Here is a 24,272-nt window from a genome sequence, read left to right on the forward strand (position 1 = left end):
CCATCCCAGGCCAATCTGGGGCTGAGACCATTGGCCCATGCCCCATGTTAGAGACGAGGAAACTGAGGCTGGGACCAGTTTCACGGATCAGGTGAGCCTCTGACTTCGAGCCCAGTGCTTTGGCTCCCCACACTCCCCAGACTCCCAGGGCTGGAGGAGAAAGAAGTGACTTGGGGCCTCCTCCCCACAGCCTTGGGATGTGGGTGTGGGTGCACACCCAGATCTGACACACCCCTCCCTGCGCAAACAAACGCACCCCACACCCTGCACACTCACCCAGACACACACGCCCAGGCGGGAGCTCTTACTCTTTCGGGAGGGATCATTCCCAAGGGCCCGCAGCCTCTGGGGAAACATCTGAGGTGGGGACAGGGGTATGTGGCTAGGGAAGGAAAGGAGGGGAGGGCAGCAGCTGGACTCACCGTCAAACTCTGCCTGGCCCACGCCGACGATAATGATGGACATGGGGAGCTTGGCAGCCTGGGAGACAGCATGGGGGGCAGGGGAAGGTTGAACCCAATTGGGACCCGGTTAAAAGGAAGGAGAAATCAGGGGCAGGGACAGGAAAGGGTGGGCAGAAAAGAAATGGGAGAGTGAACATGGAGAGACAGAGGAACACAGAAAAGGGGGTATGGGGGTAGGGAGAGGGAGGGCACTCAGATAAAAAGCAAGGGAAACCAGGCTGTGGCCCGGAGGAGAGAGGGAGGGTGGTGGGGGGAATGGGTCATAGGTCTGCTTTGGTGAGTCACCCCTATCCCTTCTTACAGGGAGACCACTGGCTCAGAGAGCCATGTTCCTGGGCTTCCCCAACTCTGAGCCTCCCCTCCCACTCCCTTGACCTGGCCAGGTCGGCCTGGGGAAGGGGGAAGCAGTCCTAGAGATGGGTTAATGAGGGAGCCATCGGGGTCTGGAGGGAGTAGACAACCCACTGTGATTAAGAGGTGGGAACAGTGCTCAGCAGCCAGATCTCTCATGATCCGGGCACCCCTTCCACTCCCCAGAATCCACTATCTAGCACCGGACTCTGCAGCCAGAGGCCAGGAGGTTGACAAGGGCAGTGGGGCCCAGTGAGGGAGGGAAAGGAGAAGCCCCGCCCAAGTCACCTCCAAGCATCTCCCTAAAATCAAGGAGGTAGGCACACCCCCAGGGTTCCCCTAAGGGGGAGGAAGACACCCCTCAAACCGCCTCCCCACTGCACACTCCTAGCTTACATTGACAATGGCCTCCTTGGTCTGCGCCATGTCCGAGATGACCCCGTCTGTGATGATGAGCAGCACCGAGTACTGGGAGCCATCCTGCACAGCCGCTGCATTCCTGGGTGGGGCAGGCAGGGACTAAGGTCTGTCTGCCGGGCCTCTGGGCATGTTCCCCGCTAAACAAGGACCCTGAACACTTTGGAGGGTGACAGCTTTGGGGGAATCTCTTCAGGGTCAGGGCTCCCTGAAAGGCAAGTGTGTGGGAAGAGACACCCCCTCCCACCACCCAGAGGCAACCAGTATGGAAACGGAGGCCTTGTGAGTGCCTGGAGGTGGTGGCAGTGGCACTCACCTGGCCACGTGGGTGACCACGGGGGCGAAGTTGGTGGGGCCGTACAGCTGCACCGTGCGCAGGCTGCGGTGGTAGGCCTCCAGGATGCCATCGATGCCGCAGCACGAGGGATTCTCCTGGTTGCCATTCTAGGGGACAGAGGGCGGGGAGGCTGAGCCCAGGAAGGAAGGACGGGAGTGCGCAATGTGTGGGAACAGAGCCCAGGTGGGGAGGTCAGCAGGCCTGGGCTCCCCCAGCTCTTCTCTGGTGTGGGGTGGCGGGGCAGGGGAGGGAGCTACCAGGGCCCATCTTGAAGCAGCACGTGCTTCAGGTGAGCTGGGTCCAGCTCCCTGTACCTGTCCTTACCCAGCTCCCTGTACCTGTCCTTACCCAGCTCCCTGTACCTGTTCAGAGACGCCCCAAGATCCCTGGCTGCCTCCCTCAGGGAACCTTGGGTAAACCCACTCTGCCCAAGTGGGTCTGAGCAACTCAGGAAGGAGCTGTGGCTGATCTGTCCACACGCATACTGGGCCCAGCACAGCACCCTGCACCCCCAGGCATGGGAGGGATGTCTGCTGTGCCTGAGTGTCCCCAGCTCATGGGAGCCAGGGAAAGGGGTGGCCTGTGCCGTCATCTCCACAGGGCCCAGGCCGCCCAGATGATGCCACGCTCCACATCACCCCAGGGATCCACCTCATCCCATCTCAGCACTGACTCAGGGATACCCAACCCACACCACCTTGTCCGCTTTGCTGGGGCCCTGAGGGATGGGTCAGCCACAGCTCGCCTCCACCTCCGCCTGTGTCTTGTCAGGAACAAGGAGGCCAGAGCCAGCTGTGGGCAGGCAGCTTCAGATGTGGAGGGGCAGCATCTGTGATCAGGGAAGGGGGTGGGTTTCTGGAGCCCCCTATACACAGCAGGCCGTCTACCCCCACTGAGGCTGAGCCTTAAGTCCCTGGGCTCAGAGGAAGGGAAATGTCCCCCCACCCCCAGCTTGTCACCACACCCCCAGCCTGGTCAGTCCTCTCTCCCACCAGCGGGACCTCCTACCAGCGGGAACTCATGGGACACCCTGCCATCGGGGGGCAGCTTGGCCCCGAAGCCCAGGGCAGGGAACATCTTGTCGCTGTCGTAGTGCTGGATGATCTCTCCGACGGCGGTCAGCGCCAGCGCGTAGGCGTTCAGCTGGTAGGGACTCATGTAGTGCAGGGATGTGGACTGTGAGGGGTTCCCTGTAATACAGGACATGGGAACCTTTGACCATCTGGACCCACCAAGCCACCCTGGGTTCAGAATGAAGAAGGGGGTGTCCAAGGGCACCCCTAACTTTTATTAATCCTTGACTCCTCTCTTTCTCTCATATCCTATATTAAATCCTTCAGCAAAACAGGTCCGGAATCCCTCCTTATTCTCTCCTCCTCCCCATACCACCACCCTCTTGCTTATAGGATGCATCAGTTTCCTAACTGATCTCCCCGCTTCCTTCTGCCCTTGTGCCTCCAGCCCACACCCAGCACGGCAGTGACTGAGCCTACCCGCCTCAGAGAGATCATGCCTCTCCTCTGCCCAAAACGCTCAACGCTTCCACCTCCCGCAAAATGAAACCCAAAGTCCTCACGAGAACCCGCAAGGCACACATGAGCTGGCCTCCAGGTCATCTCCTACCCTCCTCCCTGTCACTCACCAGTCCCAGCCTCACCAGCCCCTCGCCATTCCCACCTCAGGACCTTGGCAATGGCTGTTCCCTCTACCTGGGACACTTTTCCCCAGATGTCCACATGGCCTGCTCCTTGGCCTCTTCAGGTCTCTGCTCAAGTGTCACCTCCTCAGTGTGATCTTTTCCAAGCAGCCTATTAAAAATTACAGCCTCCCCCAATCCTTCCTATCCTTCTTCCTGGCTTGATTTCCCCCCGAGAACCCTCTTCACAACTAATATAGTCTGTATTTAACTTATTTGTTCATTGATGGAAGGGAGTACAGCACAGATTGCCAAGATACCAATCCTGTCTGCCTCCTACTAGCTATGTGATCTTGGGTAAGTTCCTTAACCTTAGCCTTAGTCTCTTCACCTGTACAATCACAGCAATAATAGTTCCTACTTCATAGGATTGATGTGAGTATTAAACAGGTGCTATCAATATTATGATAACTATCCTCAGTGTTATTATTACTAAGGCCCCTCCCGGCTCTGATTGCCCAGTGCTCTATGATGCTAGGACCTACAGCTATAAGAGGGGCTCCTGACACCTGTTGAGGACAAGACCTGGGCATTTTTCATTGGCGCAAAAATGAGCACTGAGCACCCCTAATAGAGTACAGAGTCCAAGGAAGGTTGTGATGTTTCTAATTATGTAAAGTTTGGCACTGTGATTGCTCCTAGTGACCCAGCCACAGGCTGACACTGGAGAAATTGGGAGGAGGGAAAGAAGCCAGGGCAGCCCCAGCCAGGTAAAGACTGGGATCCCTGGGCTGGATCCTGCCTCCTTGAACATCACAGAGCTCAGTCTTGGCTGTGGTTCTCCACTCCAGCCTGTGGGTTGGACTGCACAGAGGAGCTGGGATTTGATCCCGGGGGAAAACATCTCCAGGGCTCTCCATAGGCCCAGAGTACACACGATCCCATTCCCCCAGGGAGACTGGGTGTTCCTTAAGGACAAGGCTGTGGTTCAGAGCCCACATTTATGTCAGTGGTCCAACCTGGGGATACCTCTGCCATGTTGGTTGTATCTTTGGTCCTCCAGACCTAGGCACCTCCTCTTTGGTGAGGAAGAGGCCAGAGAGTATGAGGATCGTGGACCCAGCCAGGGCCAGACACCACAGCCCTTAAAAGTTCTCTCCTCCCACCCTGCTCTTCTGCCCATCCCCAACTCACCATTGGAGGCAGTGAAATCAATGGCCACAGTGAAGTTGATCTGGGTCCTAGAAGAGGGAGAACAGCAGGGGAGTCACCTGGAGGGAGGCAGGGTTGTAGGAGGGAAGACAGTACTAGACACTGGCTACCACCCTGGCTCTGCTGCTTGCCAGGTATGTGGCCTTGGTGAAGTCACTCATCTCTTTCTAGTTCTGAAGTGCTGAGATAGTAATGCCAGCTATGCCCCCCTAAAAGGGTTAATGAGCATCAGAAGAGTTAGGCAGCAGGAAAGCTCTTTGAAGATTATTGTGTTCTGTGTGGGCATGCGGCTATGATCACTTATTTCCTCCACAAACCCTGCCCCCTGGGCCCACTTGAGTAGGCTGGGTGAGGTTGGGTCTCATTGGATTGCTGGCTCAAATTTGGAGTGAGATTTGGGACAAAAACTCATTTGACAAAAAAGAGATTCAAATAGACATTATGCATCTCCTAGAGAAAGTATAGAATACCACCCATGAAGTTGTCTTACCAAAAAATTGAACCTGATTCTGATTGAGGCTCCAGAAATACAGGGGACAGAGGAACACATTAAATGACACCACAGGAGATGCAGCCAGCAAAATCCAGTCTTTGGGAAACTCTGTAGAAGCACTACCAGAGTCAGCAGCAGCACCATCTCCTGGGAATATGCTGGGCCTCTCAGACTCCATGTAGCTCTCCTGAATCTTTTTTTTGAAAAGAGGTCTTGCTCTGTCACCCAGGCTGAAACGCAGTGGCATGATCACAGCTCACTTCAGCCTCAACCTCCTGGACTCAAGCAGTTTTCCCACCTCAGCCTCCTCAGTAGCTGGGACCACAGGCACACACCGCCACACCTGGCTAACTTTTTTTTTCTTTTTGTAGACATGGGGTCTCATTATATTGGCCAGCCTGGTCTTGAACTCCTGGGCAAAAGCAATCCTCCTGTCTCAGCCTCCCAAAGTGCTGGGATTACAGGTGTGAGCCACCACATCTGGCTGAATATTAGATTCCCTTGGTGGGGTACAGGAATCTGTGTTAGCAAGCCATTCAGGTGCTTGGGGGGAATTAATAGATGAAAAGACAATTAAGAGATCAACCTACCAATCACAGCCTATGGTTCTTGCCTGGATTTCTGACTCAAACAAACCAATTTTAAAACTATAAGATAATTGGGGAGATATCTCACTAGACATTTAGTATTAAGGAATTGTTAATTTTTTAGGTGTGGTTATGTTATTGTGGTTATGTTTTATAAAGAGAGAGTCCTTATGTTTTAGGGAGACATCCTAAAGCATTTGGGGATAAAATATGATGGCTGGGATTTACTTCAAATAGGATATTAGGAGGCTGAGGTGGGAGGATCAATTGAGACTAGGAGTTCAAGGCCAGCCTGAGCAACATAGTGAGACCTCAAAAAAAAAACCCACTAAAATAAAAAAGAATAATAACTGAATGAAGGGGAGAGTGCACAAAACAAGACTGGCTATAATGTGGTAATGGCTGAAGCTGGATGAAGGGTACTTGGGGGTTGATTATACCTTTTCTCCACATTTGCACATGTTTGACATTTTCTCTGATAAAAAGTTAGGTTTTGAGGATTCAGATTCAGGGGTGAGACTTTCCGAGGGCTTGGCTGTTCCAGGTTCTGTGCCGGGTCCAAACAGAACAAAGTTGACAAACACAAGTCCCTGATAAAGTCTAGTCTTATGGTTCTCACACGGCAGTGAGCATAGAATCACCAGGGACGCTTGCTTAAGAAGATTCCAGGGCTCCACCCCAGAAATGCCAATTGAGTTGGTCTGGAGTGGCGCCCAGAATCTGCCTCTTGAACAAATGTCCACTGCCTTCATCCAGGGATTACGAGGACAAGAGGCTGGGATCATGTTGGGGGAAACTCCGTTCTAGTAATTCTGTTGGGACTATGGATGATGTAAGATCAGGTAGGCCTCACCTCACTTGCATTTAGCAGAAGGTGCCTATCAGAAACCACAGCTCTATCAACAGAAGGTCCCTATCAGAAACCACCTGATCACAGCTGAGCTGCTGCTCATGGAACCCTCACCCCCAGGGAAATGTCAAGGACATGGTTAGCAGGAGACCCAAGCCAGGGTCTGCTGGCCACAGACAGTCATCTCCACCCTCTTTACCCTCTTCTGCTGGCTGAGGGCAGAGCATCCAGAGGATTCCAGGCAGTAGGAGAGAAGGAGCCACAAGCTAGCAATAGCCTGGGTTCCTGAATGACTGCATGGATCATCTCCCCACCCAACCCTGCCATCCCACAGATGAAAAACAGACCTTTATTTGTATGAAGGCTTGAGATTAGGGAGTTATGTGTTACAGCAGTTGACCTACCATACTCATCTGCTGTTCGTTGTCACCTTTCAGTGTGGAATATAGAACACATGCCTTTGTTAGAGGTAGGGAGACATTTGGAGGGTCAAAGTCCTGCTCCCAGGGCCACTCTTGGAAGGATGATTCTGGGCTGTGGGACTATACCAGAAGGACACTGTTGGACTGGCTCTTCCAAATACAGGGTGAGGGGAAAGGCAGGCCTTACTCTAACTAGTCCTCCCCTGCTCTGGGTTCTGAAAAGCCTTGGGAAAGGAAGCAATTGGAAAGCAGATACTCTTGTGGGAAAATTACTCGCAGCAGCCTAGTCTCTCCTGTCTAAGAGTAGAACACAGGCTGCTGAGCAACCAGCCCCTCCTCTGACAGTGAGGCCAGGGTACCCATACCCTTCCTCCTGGGTCCAAGTGGCAGGTGAGGGAGGCCAGGGAGGAGAGGATCCCTAGACATCAGCTTCCTGCCCAGGCATGCATGCCAGGCTCTCAGTCCCTGCAGCCAGCTCCCTCACTCAGGTTTTCCAGAGAGTTTAAAGAGAGGGCTGGCTCTGGGGCTACAACCTGCCCAGTATGGGTGGCACCAGCTTAGCTCAGCCTCTGAGGGCTCCTTTTCGAGGAAATCTCACAGCATCCAGCCCTTTAACTCATCAGCCTCCATCTTCATCCTACCCCACCTGCTAACTGCGGGTCAGGCAGCCAAGACTGAGTCATTACTACAGAATGAAAGGCAGCATATTATGAGAGAAGGAATCCTGCCACCATCTAGGCATGTGGCTTCAGGTAAGCTCTGTAAAATGGGGATAACTGTCCTGATCCTGCCCACTGTGTTCTGTAAGTTGGGGGTACTATGCAAATGAGAAAAATAAACAGGATGGGCTCACGCCTGTACTCCCAACACTTTGGGAGGCCAAGACAGGTGGATCACCTGAGGTCAGGAGTTTGAGACCAGCCTGACCAACATGGTGAAAGCCCATCTCTACTAAAAATACAAAAATTAGCCGGGGGTGGTGGTGCATGCCTATAGCCCCAGTTACTCTACTTGGGAGGCTGAGGCAGGAGAATCTCTTGAACCCAGAAGGCGGAGGTTGCAGTGAGCCGAGATTGTGCCACTGCACTCCAGCCTGGGTGACAGAGCAAGACTCTGTCTCAAAATAAAATAAAATAAAATAAACATAAATAAAAATAAACAGGATGAGGGGTGTTTGAGAGTTGCCAGGTGCTATGGACTGTAAGGGGTGGCTGCTTAATGGGATTGAGAGGGAAGCAATTTTGATGGGGGAAGAGTACAAAGGCAGGGTCTGGAGTCAGCCCAGAGGAGGGGCAGGTAGGAGCAGAGGAGCCCCTGAGTGACTGGAGGCAGGGTGTGTGCTCAGTGGGTAGGAGGAGAGCTTGCAGCCTTGAGACTACACGCTCAAGGCAGCAGGGAGTGGTGTCATGGGAAAGTGAGTGTGGCTTCCCAGGACCTGACTTCTCCCTCTGCCCTGGAGAACCAGGCAGCCAAGGGCCCGCTTGGCTGGGATGAGCCTTTGGCAGCTGCTTCTGCCTGTCTCCTTTCCAGACAGGTGCAGTCACTCACCTGCAGGCTCTTGGCTGCCCACGCCCTGACCTGGCACCTGTCCTGGCAGGGAGCACGCTGGGTAGGCTCTATCCTTAGAGCCAGGCTCTTTCCATGAGCTGCTGGCTGGAGCCTCCTGGCTCCCCCATCTGTCTGGGCCTAGACACTGTCCCTGGTGGTTCTTTCTGCTCCTTAAACTCGTGTTTGACCACCTGCTGGCCCCAGGACCAACCCCTGGCTTATCCCCAATCCTACTGCCCTTACAGGGCCCTAATAACAGTGAGCAGGTTAATCATGGTCCCCTCCCCCAACCAGACAGATCAGAGGTATCAGAAGCTCAGAGCTGGAAGGAACCTTAACACTTACCTACTCCGTTCTCTTTGTGTACAGAGGAGGAAACTGATACCCAGAGAGGAAAAATGACTCGCCCAAAGGAACCCAGCAAATTAATGACAAAGAGGGTTCTAGAGCCTGGGCCTCCTGACTCCTATTGCAGGGTTCTTTCTACCTCCCCAAGTCCTTGGCTCACTGTCACGGAGTCCCTACCAGCTCCAGGTCCGGTCTCTGCATGGAGACCTGACATGACCCAGGCCAGCCTCCTTGGCTCAGGAGTTCCCTCCAAGCTGCTCGGGATCTGGGGATGTGCAGGGCTCTGGGTGAGTTGTTTCAGCCCAGACACCAGGGTTTGCTCAGTGCCCAGCACTACAGCCTTCAACCAGGGCTTTGAAGAGGCCGGGGTGGGGCCAGAGCTGGTCCTGTCGGTGTGTGGGGCCCTTTCCCTCTCCCCAAGGCCCATGAAATTGGCTGTATCTCTTCTCACCCTCCTTTGATGTAGTCAAGGAAGGTGCACTCTGACTCCACAGCAAAAGAAAGCAGGGTGACCTTGAAAACAAAAGGGAGCTTAGTCAGTGGGGAGCCTGGGGTCAGGGGAGATGGGTTACGATTCGAGAGCTGACATTGACAAAACACTCGGCATGTGCCAGCTTTGCATGCATGATTGCGTGCACTGCCCACACCACCCCATGAAGTACTATTATTATCCCCACTTTATAGCCAAGGAAACTGAAACTCAAAGAGGTGACGCAATGTGCCCAAGGACACTGCCAGGGCAGAGAGGAGATCTGAAACCAGGGTGTGTCTGACTTCAGAGCCTGCACTCTTGACCTGGATGGAAGGGTCCCATCTGTGTCAGTGGAGCTGGAGTCCAAGCCAAGGGCGTTAGTTTCCTCTAAGTGGGCACTGGCTCTGCAGCCCCAGGGACCTGGGGTGGGGTGTGGAGGACAAGGGGGCCCTCCTGACATAGGCCTAACAAATTGCCAGTGCTGACCAGCTTCAGGCTTCCATGTGTCTAGAGCTATTAGTCCTGAAATGTGCCTCTTTGGACTGTGCTTATCTTAAATCTTACCGGTCCCATCTCATCCCTCTGAGACCCAAGACCCTCCCTCCTAAGCAGCCCATCCTTTCCCCAGAGGTAACTGACCACCCCAGGCCCCCTCCCCCAAGCAGAGGCCTTTTAACCTATGCCCTGGCAAAGTTAGCTTTGGCTTTGCCAAGACAGGCAGCTACCTGGCAGCTCAGTGTTATAACAATTTAGAATCAAGGAGACAAATGAAAGCCTGGCAACCTAGGCCAATTAAATGAGGCAAGATTAGGGCAGAGGATGTTTCACCTATGTAAGAGAACGAACTCCTATCTGGTAGTCTGAGAGCCCCCTATTCATGAAGATTCAGCCGTTTTTACAGGCTCACTGGGAGGGCCAGGTGAGAGCACCACCCTTACTTGGCAGTAAGATCCCCACCTACTGTGGTTAAGGTGTTAGGCACCTGGATGAACCGCAGGCCTCCTTCCAAGTGTGGCTGCTCAGACTCACTAGGAGTGGACCACGGCAGTGGCTTCAACCCTGACTGATGACCATGAGATGCCCTGGGGAGCTCTTAGATCATCCTGCAGCCCAGACCCATTATAGCAGAGTTTCTGGAGCTGCATGAACGTTTCAGAGATCTTTTTATTTTTAGCTCTTCACGTAAGTCTAATCTGCATGGAATGACCACTCCCTATTCCAACCCCCAGGATGAAGCAATGCCCTAACAGCCCTAACAACCATGCGGGTTCACGCAGGGGCTCTCAGGGTGAAAGCAGACTTTCCCCTCCTCAAAGTGTAGTGTCCCTAGACCAGCAGCATCAGCATCACCTCGATGCCAGGTAGAAAGGCAGAAATGCAGATTCTTGGCATTTTCACAAGATCCCCAGGGGATTCTGTGCACCGTAAGTAAGGGATGAAAGGCCCACTAAACACAGATTCCTGCACCTCCTAAAGTGGAATCCCAGGGAACTGGCCTGGGTGTCTGTATTTCAACAAGCTTTCTACATCCTGGGTGATTTTTCCTGGTGAAGATAGGGAAATGCTGGAGTAAAGGAAAGTCAAGAGACCTGGGCCTAGTCAAGAGACAAGGACCCGCTCTGTCTCCAACTCACTGGGGTGGTCAGTTACCTCTGGGGAAAGAATGGGCTGCTTATGAGGGAGGGTCTTGGGTCTCAGAGGGATGAGATGGGACCGGTAAGATTTAAGATAAGCACAGTCCAAAGAGGCACATTTCAGGACTAATAGCTCTAGGCACATGGAAGCCTGAAGCTGGTGTGACCTGGGACAAATCACATGCCCTCTCCAGGCCACAGTTTCTTCATCTCTAAAGTAAGAAGGCTGGATGAGATCAGTGGTTTTTGAACCTTTTTATTCCCAGCTGGGGAATGCTGGGGGTGCTGTCTTTCCTAGGGGAATTTGGGAAGCTGTGGGAGAGTTTTAGGGGTTCTCATAATGACTAGGACTCTACCGGTAGCTATGGGCAGCGGCCAGGGGTGCTAAACATCCTGTGAGATGAAGAATTTTCCTGCCCAAACGCTGACAGCATCCCCACTAAGAAACGCCGCAGCCTGGGACAAAGGAAATATGATTCCAAGCCCCAGTCTGTGAAGCAGTTACAATCAAAGAAATGGTGTTCAGTCCCCTTTGAATGAGCAGAGTAATTTTACAGTTCACAAGCCTGCATCTCCCATGTGTCTGTCACAGCTGCCCTGTGCAGTGGCAAGGTGGGGATAATTTATTAGTCCCACTTTACAGACGGAGAAAATGAAATGAGGTTTCCAGACCTCTTCTAGGTCTGGAGATACAGTCTGCCTGACTCAAATGACCAGGCTTGGCTGCACTAGCCATGGGCCTCTAGAGTGAGGAAGGAACACAGAGTGAACTTGGGTGTGTTTGCACAGCAGAGACAGTGGCTTGTTCTAGAAATGCACTGTGAGCTCCACTTCAGGGCCTTTGCACGTGCTGTTCTCTACAGCAGGAATGCTGAAATTCCCTTTTCCCAGTATCCTCAATACTTCCTCCATTGCCTGTCCCTTTACCCTTTATACTTTTTCCATAGCACTCATAATCAACTGACACACACAGGCGTGTGTGTGTGTGTGTTTGTTCTCTGTCTCCCCCCACTAGAATATAAGCACCAGGGATTTGGGTCTGTCTTGTTTCCAGCTGTATCCGATGTGCCTAGAACAGTGCCTGGCACACAGTAGCACTCAGTAAATATTTGTTGAATAAACATATGAATGTCCTGAAGACCAGCCCCCAGAAGCCACTAGGCCGGCGTGTCATCCCAGGAAGGTCACAGTTAAGCAGGGGCAGCGCCCATAGCAGCTGCCAGCTCTGGAGTGAGATGTCATGTTGACTCCCGTCTCTACCACTTTCTAGCTGTGTGACCTTGGCTGAGTCACTTTCCTGCTTGCAGCCTTGGTTTCCTCTTTCATGACTAGGGGATGATAATATCTGCCTCTCAGGGCAACAACCTGTGAAAAGCACCGGCATGGGGAATTTCCCAAGGTAGGGGCCCAATAAATACGACTTCTCTTCCTCTTCCTTCCTGCAGGAAGTCCCGTGGGTGTCTGCGATTCCTCATGGTAGATACAGCCAGCGCCTGTTGTGTGGTCTGCAAGTCAACTCCCTCCCCTGGCTGTTGCTCCATCTGCCCCACCCCTCCCCACCCCTCCGCACCCCTCCCCACCCCATCTCTCTTCCACGTCTGATTCCCACACTCCGCCCGTGCACACACACAGACGCACGGGCCTCCCTGATACCAGACCTAGCTTGGGGCTCAGAATGGCTACACCCGGCTGCAGAGAGGGGTGTGGCTACTCACTGTGCCAGAATTCACGTATTTCTTTTTCTTCATTTTCTTTTTCGGGTTTACCACCTGCAGGAAAAACCAGTTACCAGGTAAGGCGTGCTTCCAGGCAGTCAGAGTGGGTCTTGAGGGCTTCCACTCACCCCTGGGTGTGGTCCAAGCCCAGCCCCATTAGAGTGTGGGGTGTGAAGACCACAGGGGCCAGGGGAGTAGGGTTTAAGGAGGTTTTGTGGGAGACTGGTATTGAGTCTGGATTACACAACTGGGCTCTCTGATCAGACCCAGGGTCCCACGATCAACCAGGAGTATTTATTTAACCTTCTCTCCAACTGCTCCCTGGAACACACCCTCCACTCAGTACAGCCAAAGAAGTCTTGGTGTTGCAAAGCAGCCCTGTCCGTACCTGTCCCTTGTGTTGGTTGAGGCTGCTCCCCTCACCCAAAATGCACCCCCTTCCTCTCTCAGCCAATTCCAATCTCCCCTATTTCTCCTTTGGGACCAGCCCAAGGCTGCCCAGGGCCTCTGGGGCTCCCCTCTCTAGCACCATCCCTCTGACTTGGCAGCAAGAGCCTCTTTAGCTATTCTTTGAGTGTAAGCTTTAACTTCCAAAGCAGACCTGTGTCAGACAAACCGTGGGGCTAGGCTCAGAGTAGGTGCTCAGAGAAGGCTTGTTGGTGGCTAACTCACCGGTCTCAACCGGGGGTGATTGTACCCCCAGGAACATTTGGTAACGTCCGGAGACAGTTTTGGTTTTCACAACTGAGGGACTGAGTAGAGGCCAGGGATGCTGGTAAACATCCTATAGTATACAAGACAGCCTCCCATGACACGGAATGATGCAGCCCCGAATCCCAGTGGTGCCAAAGCCAAGACTGGGCTAAGTGACGAGAGCCGCCCAGCCCTGCGGACCCCCACCAGACTTCCGCACTTACTGTATTTGTATTCTCATTTGACCCTCACCAGTTTTTCTTTGTTTTGTTTTTAATAAAGGAAGTCTAAGGTGCAACTTTCCCCTAATGTCCCATCAAACAAATCCAGGCAATTTTCACACCTCCTGTGCTGCCTGTTGGTTTCTGATGAACTCATTTCCCCTTTCCCTGTCTTTGTTGCCACAGAGGCCGTCAGCGGATCTTTACCATGGTCTCTTCTGTCTGGGTGAGTATTGCTATCTACTTCCAGAAAGAAGGAAACTAAAGCTCAGAGACACCAAGTGATTTGCCTAAGGTCACACAGCCATCTGGGTAGTGACAGGATTAGAAACCAGGTTTCCTGCCCCCAGGCCAGTGGTGCATACATTGGTGCCACCTTGATAACAGATACAAACAGATCTCTTTGACATATATTTATGGGATGGGTGAAAACATATTTCTTCTCCCTTGGAATCATCACCTCTGTTGGAGAGAGAAGATATATCCTCAGGGCAAAAAGTGACAAGGGCCACGGAAAAAGGGGGATCACAGAAGTGTCAGGGGAGTTGGAGGAAGGAAAGACCACTCTAGGTGGGAGTGTCAGCAAAGGCTCCCTGGAGCAGGCAGTCTTGAAGGCAGACTTAGAGGGACAGGAAGGCTCTGGGCATGGAGAGATGGATGTCAGAGGAGGTTCTGTGGGAGAAATGCATAGAACCCAGGCCCAGTTTGATGGCAGAACCACAGGGTGGAAGAGTAAGTTGGGCTGGTTGGAGGAGAGCCTAGAATGCCCAGTGAAAAATGTCTGAAGGGCATTGCAGGGAACTCTGATGACCTCCAAGCTGGTAGAAGACAAAATCAGATCAGGCTCTAGGACAGTGGGGCCTGGTGGAGGTGAGTGTGAGGGGAGGAGGAAGCACATCCAGGAAATATTTGCCTGGTTCTGCCACCTAATAATAGCTGTGTGACCGTAGGCAGGTTACTTAACCTCAATGTGCCTCAGTCTCCTCATCTGTAAAATGGGAATAAGAAGTGCCTGCCTCCTGGAAAGGTATGAGGATTAAGTGGGCCATTGCAAGCAAAGTGCCTAGAACAGAGTTTGGAATGTAGTAAGTATTATCTGTAAGTGTCTGTTGCTTTTTTTGTAGACAGGGTCTTGCTCTATGGCCCAGGCTGGAGTGCAGTGGTGGGATCATAGCTCACTGCAGCCTCAACCTCCTGGGCTCAAGCAATCCTCCCAGGTAGCTGGGACCACAGGCACATGACACCATGTCTGGCCTTTTTTTTTTTTTTTTTTTTGGGGGGGGTAGAGATAAGATCTCACTACGTAACCCAGGCTGGTCTCAAACTCTTGGGCTCAAGCAATCCTCCTGCCTCAGCCTCCCAGAGTGCTGGGATTACAGGTGTGAGCCACTGCACCCAGTCTCAGTTGCTATTTTTTAAAATTATTACTACTACTATTACTGCTACCACTAGTCCCTACGAGAGGTAATGAGGAGTTGGGGGTACTGGGACAGGTGATGAGCTATGGTGGGAACAGCACTGTCAAGAAGTGACCACGCCTCTTGGGCCCTGAGGGTGGCTATAGAGGTTCAAGAGAGGGAGGGGTTGGGGTGACCAGGTAGACATGGAAGCAGCTGGCTTTGGGGCACAGGTGGGAAGTTCACGTGGGAGGGCAGGCAAGCTGTGCAGGTAGAAACTGAGAGCCTGGGCGAGATGGTGGGAGAGCCTGGGAGAGAAGACCAGAGCACCCTCTTTAGCACTGGAGGACGCCCGCTCCATGGGGCTACCCGGATGGTGAGGTGCTCACAGACACATTCATGGGAAAACAGCTTAAGTAGGCAAGCTGTTAAGATGAGGGCAAAATGGCAGCCCCAGTGCTGCACTGTGCCTCAGTTTCCCGATCTCTCCCTTGAGGGTGTTGAACTATCGGAATGGAGAGCATCTCAAACTTGTGCTCCAACATAGCCCTCCCAGCTGGGGAGAACGAACCTGGAGTCCTGAGAGTAACCAAAGATTTGGCCACAAGCACATTTCTTCTAAGCTTTCCATGTTATCTTTAAATTAGCCTGTATTCCACATTTCCACTCTCCAGTATAACTGCTTTAATGTTAAAGCAATGCTCTCTTCTCAGATTCCCGTTTACCCTGAGGTTTCACGCCCCCAGCCTCAGCCTCTCCAGTCCCGCCATGGTGAATCCCATGCAGGGGGCCAGCGCCACCTAGGGGCCAGCCGAGGAGCCGCCCTTCCACTAAGTCGCCTCTTTTCTCTCTTCTTGGTGGTCAGGCCGGGTCTGAATCAGGTCTGGAATCCGCCCTCCTATGCACATTAGGTGGGGTGGGGTGGTGGGCACTGAGGGGCTCCTGGGGCCAGGAGAGCAGCAGCGAGTGCAACACAACCCTCACCCTGAGGACTTCATGGTCTTTGAGGGAGTGGGTAGTGTCACAAACAGAAAATAGCCAGAGGGGACCCCAGGAATACGGACAAGTGTCCACTCCAAGCTCTGGGGTGTAGCAGGTGTGCAGGCGGACACAACTTCCTGGGGGAGGAACACCCATAGGGAGGCTCCGTGGACCAACAGCTCCTACCCAGGAGGAGACAGGAGGTGGAGGCACCCATGTGAATCAAGCCCTGTAGACTGAAACAGTACGGCGGTTCAGAGAGCCTCAAATGGCAGGACGGGGCTGATTGTGGAAATGGGCAGAGGGTAGGGGCAGGGGCCACTCCTAGGGGCCTCCAAAGGCATGTGATGTGTGTTTCTATTTACATGCACAGCCAGGCGTGGTGGCTCACACCTGAAATCCCAGCACTTTGCGAGGCCAAGGCAGGTGGATCACCTGAGCTCAGGAGTTAGAGGCCAGCCTGGGTAACATGGCAAAAACCAGTCTCTACCAAAAATACACACACACACACACACACACACAAATCGCCAGGATGGTGGTGTGTGCCTGTGGTCCCAACTACTTGGGAGACTGAGGTGGGAGGATAGCTAGAGCCTGAAGGCGGAGGCAGAGGTTGCAGTAAGCCGAGATTGTGCCACTGCACTCCAGCCTCGGTGAGAGTGAGACTCCGTCTCAAACAAAACAAAACAAAACAAAAAGCATGCATTCACAGATTGTGGGTGGCTGGCTGGGGAAATGGCATTCTGAATGAAGGAGCTTGGCCTTCACTCTGTAGGTCAGTGGATCTCAGCTGGGGTGGAAGCATCTTTCAGTATCTCCTCCCACCTCCTATGTGCGAACCAGGCTAAGGTGGTGGGTGGAATGCCCTAGACAGGTTTTAAGCAGGGGAGCGATGTGGTCAGATCACTATTTTGGTGGAGTACTCTGGTTACTGTGTAGAGGACAGAAGGAAGAAAGCAGGTTGTGAGGAGGCTGTGGCAAAGCCCCACACGGGGGAGATAATGAGGTTGGTGGTGGTGGCCTGAGATGAAGGGAACCATGTCAGAAAACATGGGTGGTAGAAGGGCAGTGTTTGGTCGTGGACTGGATATGGAGTGAGGGATGGGGATGTTAAGTATGACTCCCCAGGTGCTCTGAGCCCCCATGATGGGAATATTTGAGATGAAGCTGGCTGGCCAGGAGGAGGGGAGTGCTGTGGGAGGTTTAGCCAATGCATTCAGTTTTGGAAGGCTGAGCCCCAGGAGGGGCCAGCAGACAGCTGGACATAGGAGCCTGACACTAGGGTAATGCCAGGGCCTGAGGCATGGGTCTTTATTGGCTGAAGCCTCTTCCCTCTTCAGGCAGTTCTGATTCTAGCAAGGCCGTCCTGCCCCAAACCGGCCTCCCTGCGGGACTGCCAGAGCTGAGCTTCTTTTTCAGCTGATGGCCTTCCGAAGTGTGAAGACAGTGCTTCCGCCTCCCACTGTGGTATGTTCTCTTGTTAATTACAAAGAAGCAGGGATCAACAACTGAGAAAACAAGTTAATCGAATGCTTTCTGCTCTTGGCCTGAGAGACACAGCTCCTTCCACGCCTGTCAAGCACCTTTACCAGCCAAGCTCAAGGGAAGAGATGTGACCCCTTCCCTTCACCTCCCTAAAATCTCCTCAAAGGAGGCCAGAGAACGGTGGCGTCTGCTTCTCTTTGCCTGGGGTGGGGCGGGAGAGCAGGGACAAAGACAGCTTCTCTCTTTGCAGATGCAGAAAACAAAGCAATGTACTGTATTAAAGCCCTTTCAAAGAAATTCATCCACACTCCATCTTTACAATAGCCATGTTCAATCTCCTTCAGCATGTGAATGTATAACGGGCACCTACCGTGTGCCCGGCAGTGCCCTGGCCAGTGAGGGGAGGCAACAGAAAGGTCTGTCACCTCACCAGCCCTTGGAAAGTCTATTTGGAACACAAGACCTGCCCACTCAGACCCGACATACAGGGCAAAGGAGTGGGGGTAGCATGGGATTTGGATTCAGTGATAGAACTCAAGGCCAGCTCTTCAACTTGGCTGGTTGAGTGGCTGCTAGCGTGAGGACAGTGCCAGGATGGTAGGCTGGTTGTAAAATGTGAGTCTCTGGGCGCACAGTGCTCAGCAGATGATGACAGAAGACAGTGCTGACCTCTGGGTTAGGTGTTGTTCCATTAACTTATTTAATTCTCAGTTTGCATGGCACAAAGTGGTTCAGGGACTTAGCCAAGGTCACATAGCTAGTAAGTGGTAGAATTAGGATATGAACTCAAGCAGTTATTTGGGTTATAAGTATCTGCCATTAAGTGGTTTGGGCATGAACCATGATGTCTGTGGAAGCTCAGACAAGAAAGAAAGCACGGGGACAAGAATGGCTGGGAAGACCTCTTAGAAGAGCAGGACCTGAGCTAGATTTGGAAGGTGGGGATGGAATTGCAAGAGGGAGAGCACACAGTGGAACGCAGTGGCTCAGGCCTGTAATCCCAGCACTTTGGGAGGCCAAGGCAGGAGGATCACTTGAGCCCAGGAGCTCAAGACCAGCCTGGGCAACATAGTGAGATCCTGTCTCTACAAGAAATTTAAAAAATTAGTCAGGCATGATGGTGCATGCTTGTGGTCCCAGCTACTCGGGAGGCTGAGGCGAGAGGATCGCTTGAGCCTGGGAGATTGGGGCTGCAGTGAGCCAGGGCAACAGAGTGAGACCCTGTCTCAAAAAAAAAAAAAAAAAAAAAGAGGGAGAACACACGCACACGCCCGCACACACACACGCGCACGCACACACACGTGCACACACATACATGTGGACGCACACACACACACACGCAGATATTGTCCCTTGGGGGCAAATGCTACTGTTACACCTCCAGAGAGATCAGCTGCCTTGTCCGAGGCTCTCCAGCTCTGGGGCTAGAACAAAGAAGGTATCCTGACCTCATTCTCTTGAAGCTTTCATACTGAAAAGGGTAAGATACTCAGCAGGCCCTGAAACTGTTCTGATTGAAAGCACAAGGCCACCTTGAACTCAGGACCTCAGGTCTCAAGCCCAGAACCTTCGTACACTGGTCCCCCTGTGCTCCTATCTCTCTCGCTTGTGGGAAGCGCTCTTTATGGGGGCACTAGAACTCAGTGATTTGGAATCAGCCAAGTCTGGGTTGTTTGTGTCTTGATTTTGTCACTTACTGAACGGTGGAACTTTGGGCAAGTTCTCACACTTCTCCAAGACTTGGTCTCCTGAACGGTAGAATGGGACAATAACGCCTATCTCTCAGGGAAACACAAAGCCCCCAGCCCAGTGCATGGCTCACTATAGTCCTCAGTGACTGGGCCACTTAGCAGTGCAAACCCCGGATTTCGGGTGCCCACCTCACCTCATAGATGTTGAATTGGCTCTGCCCACGGGCCAGCTCCCGGTAACTGGTGGTGAACTCCCCAATGAAGTCATGGCTGCAAGGGAAGACGGCTGCTGAGACCAAGGCCAGGCTGGGCTCTGCCTCTGCCCAGCCCCAGCCTTGCACACATCCATATTTCTCTGGCTCCCAATTCTACCTGAGACTCCACTCCAGGGGCACATGCCAGCAGACAGGCTGGGTCCATGGGAAGAGAGCCCAGTGTTGCCCACAGAGGAAGAAACCCAATTGTCACCCAGCAAAGAACAGGGCCCTGGAAGAACGGCACCCACTTCTACTTGGATCCTTGTTTGACCAAGGGTATTTGGGGGACAATTGGGGAAATTTGAATATGAAATGAATAGTGAATGGTATTTAAGAATATTGTGGCTGGGTGCGGTGGCTCACACCTATAATCCCAGCACTTTGGAAGGCCAAGGCAGGCAGATCACCTGAGGTCGGGAGTTTGAGACCAGCCTGGCCAATAAGGTGAAACCCCCATCTCTGCTAAAAATACAAAAATTAGCTGGGTGTGGTGGCGGACACCTCTAATCCCAGCTACTCCAGAGGCTGAGGCAGGAGAATCGCTTGAACCCAGTAGGTGGAGGTTGCTGTGAGCTGAGATCATGCCACTGCACTCCAACCTGGGCAACAGATGGAGCAAGACTCCATCTCAGAAAAGAAAGAATATTGTTCAATGTGTCAAGTATGATAATGGCATTTGTGAGTAGGTGGGAAAATGCCCTTATTTTTTAGACATTTTCAATGAAGTATTTAAAGGTAAAATGCCATGATGTCTATAATTTAAGCTACATTAGCAAAACATAGATGAAGCAAATACATTAAAATTGAACAAATGTTAAATTCAGGTGATGGGCTTAAAAGTGTTCATTAAACCCTTCTCTAATAAGATTATTTTTAAAACACAATAGAGCAATGTCCAGCTGGGTGTCTAGAAGTGTTTTCTGCAGTGCTTACACCTCTGGAGTGCTTACATCAAGCACGGCCAAGACTTGTACATGGCAGAACTCCCACTGACCCCAGGGTTGGCTCCTTTAGCTTTCCCAGTCACTGCCAGAGGGCCGTGGTCGACGTGCTGGTCTCGGGCATCCAGCCGGAGACTGATGCCAAGACGTGTCTCTGGGGCCCCGCCCCTCCCCCATGAACCTACACTGTATTGTGTCTACATATTTACAGCTGTCAGCATTCTGACTATGAGCAACTTCATGGTGGGACCCAGTGGCATCTGGTGGCTGGCCCCAACTGCCACAGAAGAGGAGACTATTCCAGACAAAGAAGTATGGGAACGCCAGGGTAAGACCAGGCAAATTGCAGGTGGAAACAAGAAGCTGACTGTGAGGTAGCTGAGAGGCAAGGAGGGGAGGCTATAGCAGCTCTGGAGTTTCTTGCAGGGTGGGTGGCCTCAGGGGAAGGCGAGTTCCTTGGAAGGGGGCTTGGGTCTCACCTGGAGCTGTATTTGCATAGCACTTTACATAAGATGAGACAAACCCCCTGTCCATATCACAGACTTGGGAGGTACCAGAGGACACTGGGGGGACCTTGAAGTCCTCCTAAGTCACTCCTTGGCAGTGCCACAGAATGGAAATGTCACAAAAGTCAGGGTGACATATTTGGATTTGGCTCAACCGACAAGTAGAAGCGAGGGAGGCTTCTGGACTGAAACTTCGAGAGGCCTGCTCTTGTCCTGCTCTATGTATTCCCAGCAGTACTGGCCTCCCAAAGACCCCGAGCGGGGAGTACCCTCCCAGCAGCCAGGCACAGCCCTACGCAGGCAGTCTCACGGCCCATGAGTCCACTCACGCCTCCTGGCTCATCCTTCCCACAGCCCATTCCCTCAGTCCTGGCTCTCTGCAAACAGCTCCTCTGATGAGCTGAGGGCTGTACGGGTACAATTGGCCTCCCCGCCAGGTTGCGGGGAGTCTCTGAGGGCTGGGCTCATCTGTGTCTCGGTCGCCCCACAATGCTTAGCCCAAGGCCTCACACAGAAAATGTGTCCATGAATGCTCGAGGCTCACTAGTGCCCTAGAACATGCACTCTTCAGAAAGCCCTAAATTCTGCCACGGGTGGGGAGATTGCGGGTACTGGCTGGCCCCTGGGCAGCTATTTGGGGAAAAGGAGGCCTCTTATGCCCTTCACACCATATCCTTCAGGACAGAGGTCCTTTGGTGCCTCCGTGGAGCTGGAGGGGGAGGAGCTACTGTGGCAGAGGACTCCTCACACACACACACACACACACACACACACAAACCCAGGCTCCCTCACCCCCGGAGCCGCTGTGGGTGGGAGCCTGGTCGCAGCTCCCCATGGGAGGGCAGGGCCCAAACCCCTCCCCAGTGGCTGTCCCCATCCCCAACCACCTTCTCGCCCTCCTGCCTGCTTACCTGCCGTCCCGATCCCAGTCGTATACCTCCACCTTGATGGTCCTGCAAAACAAAGGCCTTTGCTGGGATGGGCCCAACCCCACACCCATGTGGCTGAGGATGGGGTCCTCTTCATGTTCCCAGACCAGATGGGGAGGCCAGGACTCCCTCTAGGCCCCAGGGCCCTGGGTGGGGAGGCAGCAGCCTGAGAGACAAGGATCTCCTTGAGGTCTTTTAGGAAAGGCCTTAGGAACAGGGCAGCCAGGGCCTAGGGACCACCCAGAATTTCAAGGAGGATGTGGGAAAAACAGGTGCAGACTTCAGTTCATCCCACCTTCTTCTTGGCCACTGCAGAAGGGGCCTAAGCCCAGCATAGAGCCGCACTGTGGATTCACCAGGGGTGGAGGAGCTGGGAGAGTGGGAGGGTGGTGCTCCCTGGATCTCAGGCTCCGGCAGGGTAGAGGGGAGGGGGACAAGACTGCTTGTTGACGATCTGAGGGCTTTGGGTGTGGGAGCCAGCCCTGCACATCAGGGAGGAGCCCAGGGCCCTGGCTTGGGGATGGCCTGCTGAGCTTTTCCATCCCCACGACTGGCTCCTGAGTGAGGGTGTAATTATCTTCATATTTTAGCCTGGCTGCTTTAATTAGTTTGTTTTGACTCCTATGCATGTGGATGGGCTTTGAGAGCCCATTTTATTTTTAGCCACGTTCCCATGGCAACAGGCTAGCGGACCAGAGCTGGGAGGAGGGAGGTGGAGGGTTGCAGTTAACCCTTGGTGCCAGCTGCTCAGTCCTCCAGGGATGCCCAGGGACAGGGGAGCTGCAAGGGTCCCACAGCACGGTCAGGTTTGGGGAGGTGGGAAGGGCCTGGGGAGCTGGGGTCTTCAGCCTTCAGTTTTTAGTGGGGTGCACAGAGGCAGCTCCCTGGGCCTGTCTCTGTTAACATCCCATCATCTCGCCTATCTCCTCGGGCCTGCCAGGAGTCAGCCTTGGGCTTCTGGGGCCCCCCCAGGAGGAGGCGCTGTCTCCTTTCAGATGAGCCTCCTCAGGACCAGGGGTAGGGGACAGATCCACCGCAGCAGGGCAGAAACTGTTCTGAACCAAGGAATGCCCGACAGGTTGTGCACAGGACTCCTGTACAATGGGGCAGGCATAGAAGCCCACCATTTAAAGAAATCCTTTAAATTCTTGTGAAAAAGAAAAACCATGTCTCTTTGAGATGAATTATTGTGGAAAGGGAAAAAAATCACCTAAGCCCCTGAAGGTGGGCTGATGAGCTGGAAAGAGTGGAAAGACCACGACAGCCCCAGGCTTGGACCTGGGCCCCTCACTATGGAACCTGAAATGTCACTTAATCTCCTTGAGCCATAAACCACCATTGGAAGGAGAAGTAATAAGGGCCTTGCAGAGCAGCTGCAAGAACAAGCCAGTAAAGCCTGCCTGCGCATGGGAGGACCTCCACAAAAACGCCTCCTTCCCTCCACTTCATCATTTGGCTGCTCTCTGATAGGATTTTTGGTTTGTTTTGTTTCTGCTTTTTGAGATGGAGTCTTGCTCTGTTGCCCAGGCTGGAGTGCAGTGGCACAATCTCAGCTCATTGCAACCTCCGCCTCCCGGATTCAAGTGATTCTCCTGCCTCAGCCTCCCGAATAGCTAGGACTACAGGCATGTGCCACCATGCCCAGCTAATTTTTTGTATCTTTAGTAGAGACGGGGTTTCACCATGTTGGCCACACTGGTCTCGAACTCCTGACCTTAAGTGATCCAACCATCTCGGCCTCCCAAAGTACTGGGATTACAGGCATGAGCCACGGTGCCTGGCCTCTGATAGTCTTACATATGAAATTTACTTAAATCAGGGGACACTTGAGCCCAGGTACTTGGGCTTTGCAACTCTCGATTCAAGCCTGACTGCCTGGCCAAATCAGTGGCAGCTTTTCAGACACAGACTCCCAGGCCCAGCTCTGGGCAAGACTCAGGAATCGGCTTGCAAGGCTTCCCTAGCAACTGTGCTGTGTGTGTTCTGGAGTGATGGCCTCCACCCCACTGTCAGATGGGAAAATTGAGCCCTAAGAGCCTCCAGTGACTTGCCCAGAGTCACCCAGCTGAGGGTCTGAGCCAGAAGAAGAGCATGTCCCTGACTCCCAGTCCAGGACTTCGGTCATGGCCCCACAAGGCTGAAATCTCTCTACCCCTGCCTAGTGGCCTCCCAGTCCTTCCCCAGCCTGCTAAGCTCTGCAGGGGACCTTCAGAGACCCCAGCAAAGAGTAGGTCTCCTCTGACCACCAACATCAGGTGACTAGATGGGTGATGGCCACATGCTCAGAGGCTGGAGGAGGACCCCAGTCGTGGTGACAGTCCTGGATATCCACAAAATCCCTGGGGAAACTTTTAATCCCAGGCCAGACGGTCTGATTTAATTGGTGTGGATGGGACTCAGGCCTGGGTAGTTTTGAAAAGTTCTCTGATGGATTCTAGCCTGCAGCCAGAGCCACTGACCTTCTCCAGAAGACTGCACTGGTTTTCAAACTTGGTTGCACTTTGGAATCCCCCCAAGATTCCACATTAGAATCCCCCAAGATGACACATTGGTGTCAGCTTTGGAAATACTGATACCAATGTCTTACCTGAGAGATTCATGATCAATTGGTCTGGAGTACAACCTGGGCATGGGAATTGTCAAAAGTTCCCCAGGGGATTTGAACTTGCAACCCAGGTTGAGAGC

At 53.0% G+C, this 24,272-nt stretch overlaps 1 protein-coding gene across 8 annotated transcripts in view; it reads right to left on the reverse strand.

Moving 5' to 3' along the window:
- The window catches only part of CPNE5 (copine 5), a 96,307-nt gene that overhangs the window by 3,045 nt on the left and 68,990 nt on the right, over positions 1–24,272 (reverse strand). For 7 of the 8 annotated variants that reach the window (XM_007972770.3, XM_007972772.3, XM_038006019.2 and 4 more), the window contains 9 exons: positions 21,570–21,611; positions 19,149–19,224; positions 12,487–12,540; positions 9,117–9,178; positions 4,400–4,446; positions 2,578–2,759; positions 1,549–1,676; positions 1,212–1,314; positions 423–480 (listed from right to left, as the gene is read on the reverse strand). In XM_007972770.3, the coding sequence (XP_007970961.1) occupies positions 423–480; positions 1,212–1,314; positions 1,549–1,676; positions 2,578–2,759; positions 4,400–4,446; positions 9,117–9,178; positions 12,487–12,540; positions 19,149–19,224; positions 21,570–21,611 (752 nt within the window). Of the gene's footprint in view, positions 1–422; positions 481–1,211; positions 1,315–1,548; positions 1,677–2,577; positions 2,760–4,399; positions 4,447–9,116; positions 9,179–12,486; positions 12,541–19,148; positions 19,225–21,569; positions 21,612–21,882; positions 22,308–24,272 lie in introns of those variants that run through there. The other variant, XM_038006022.2, reaches the window with a different exon arrangement.

Source organism: Chlorocebus sabaeus, chromosome 17 (assembly GCF_047675955.1).
Source record: "Chlorocebus sabaeus isolate Y175 chromosome 17, mChlSab1.0.hap1, whole genome shotgun sequence".
Classification (NCBI taxonomy): Eukaryota; Metazoa; Chordata; class Mammalia; order Primates; family Cercopithecidae; genus Chlorocebus; species Chlorocebus sabaeus.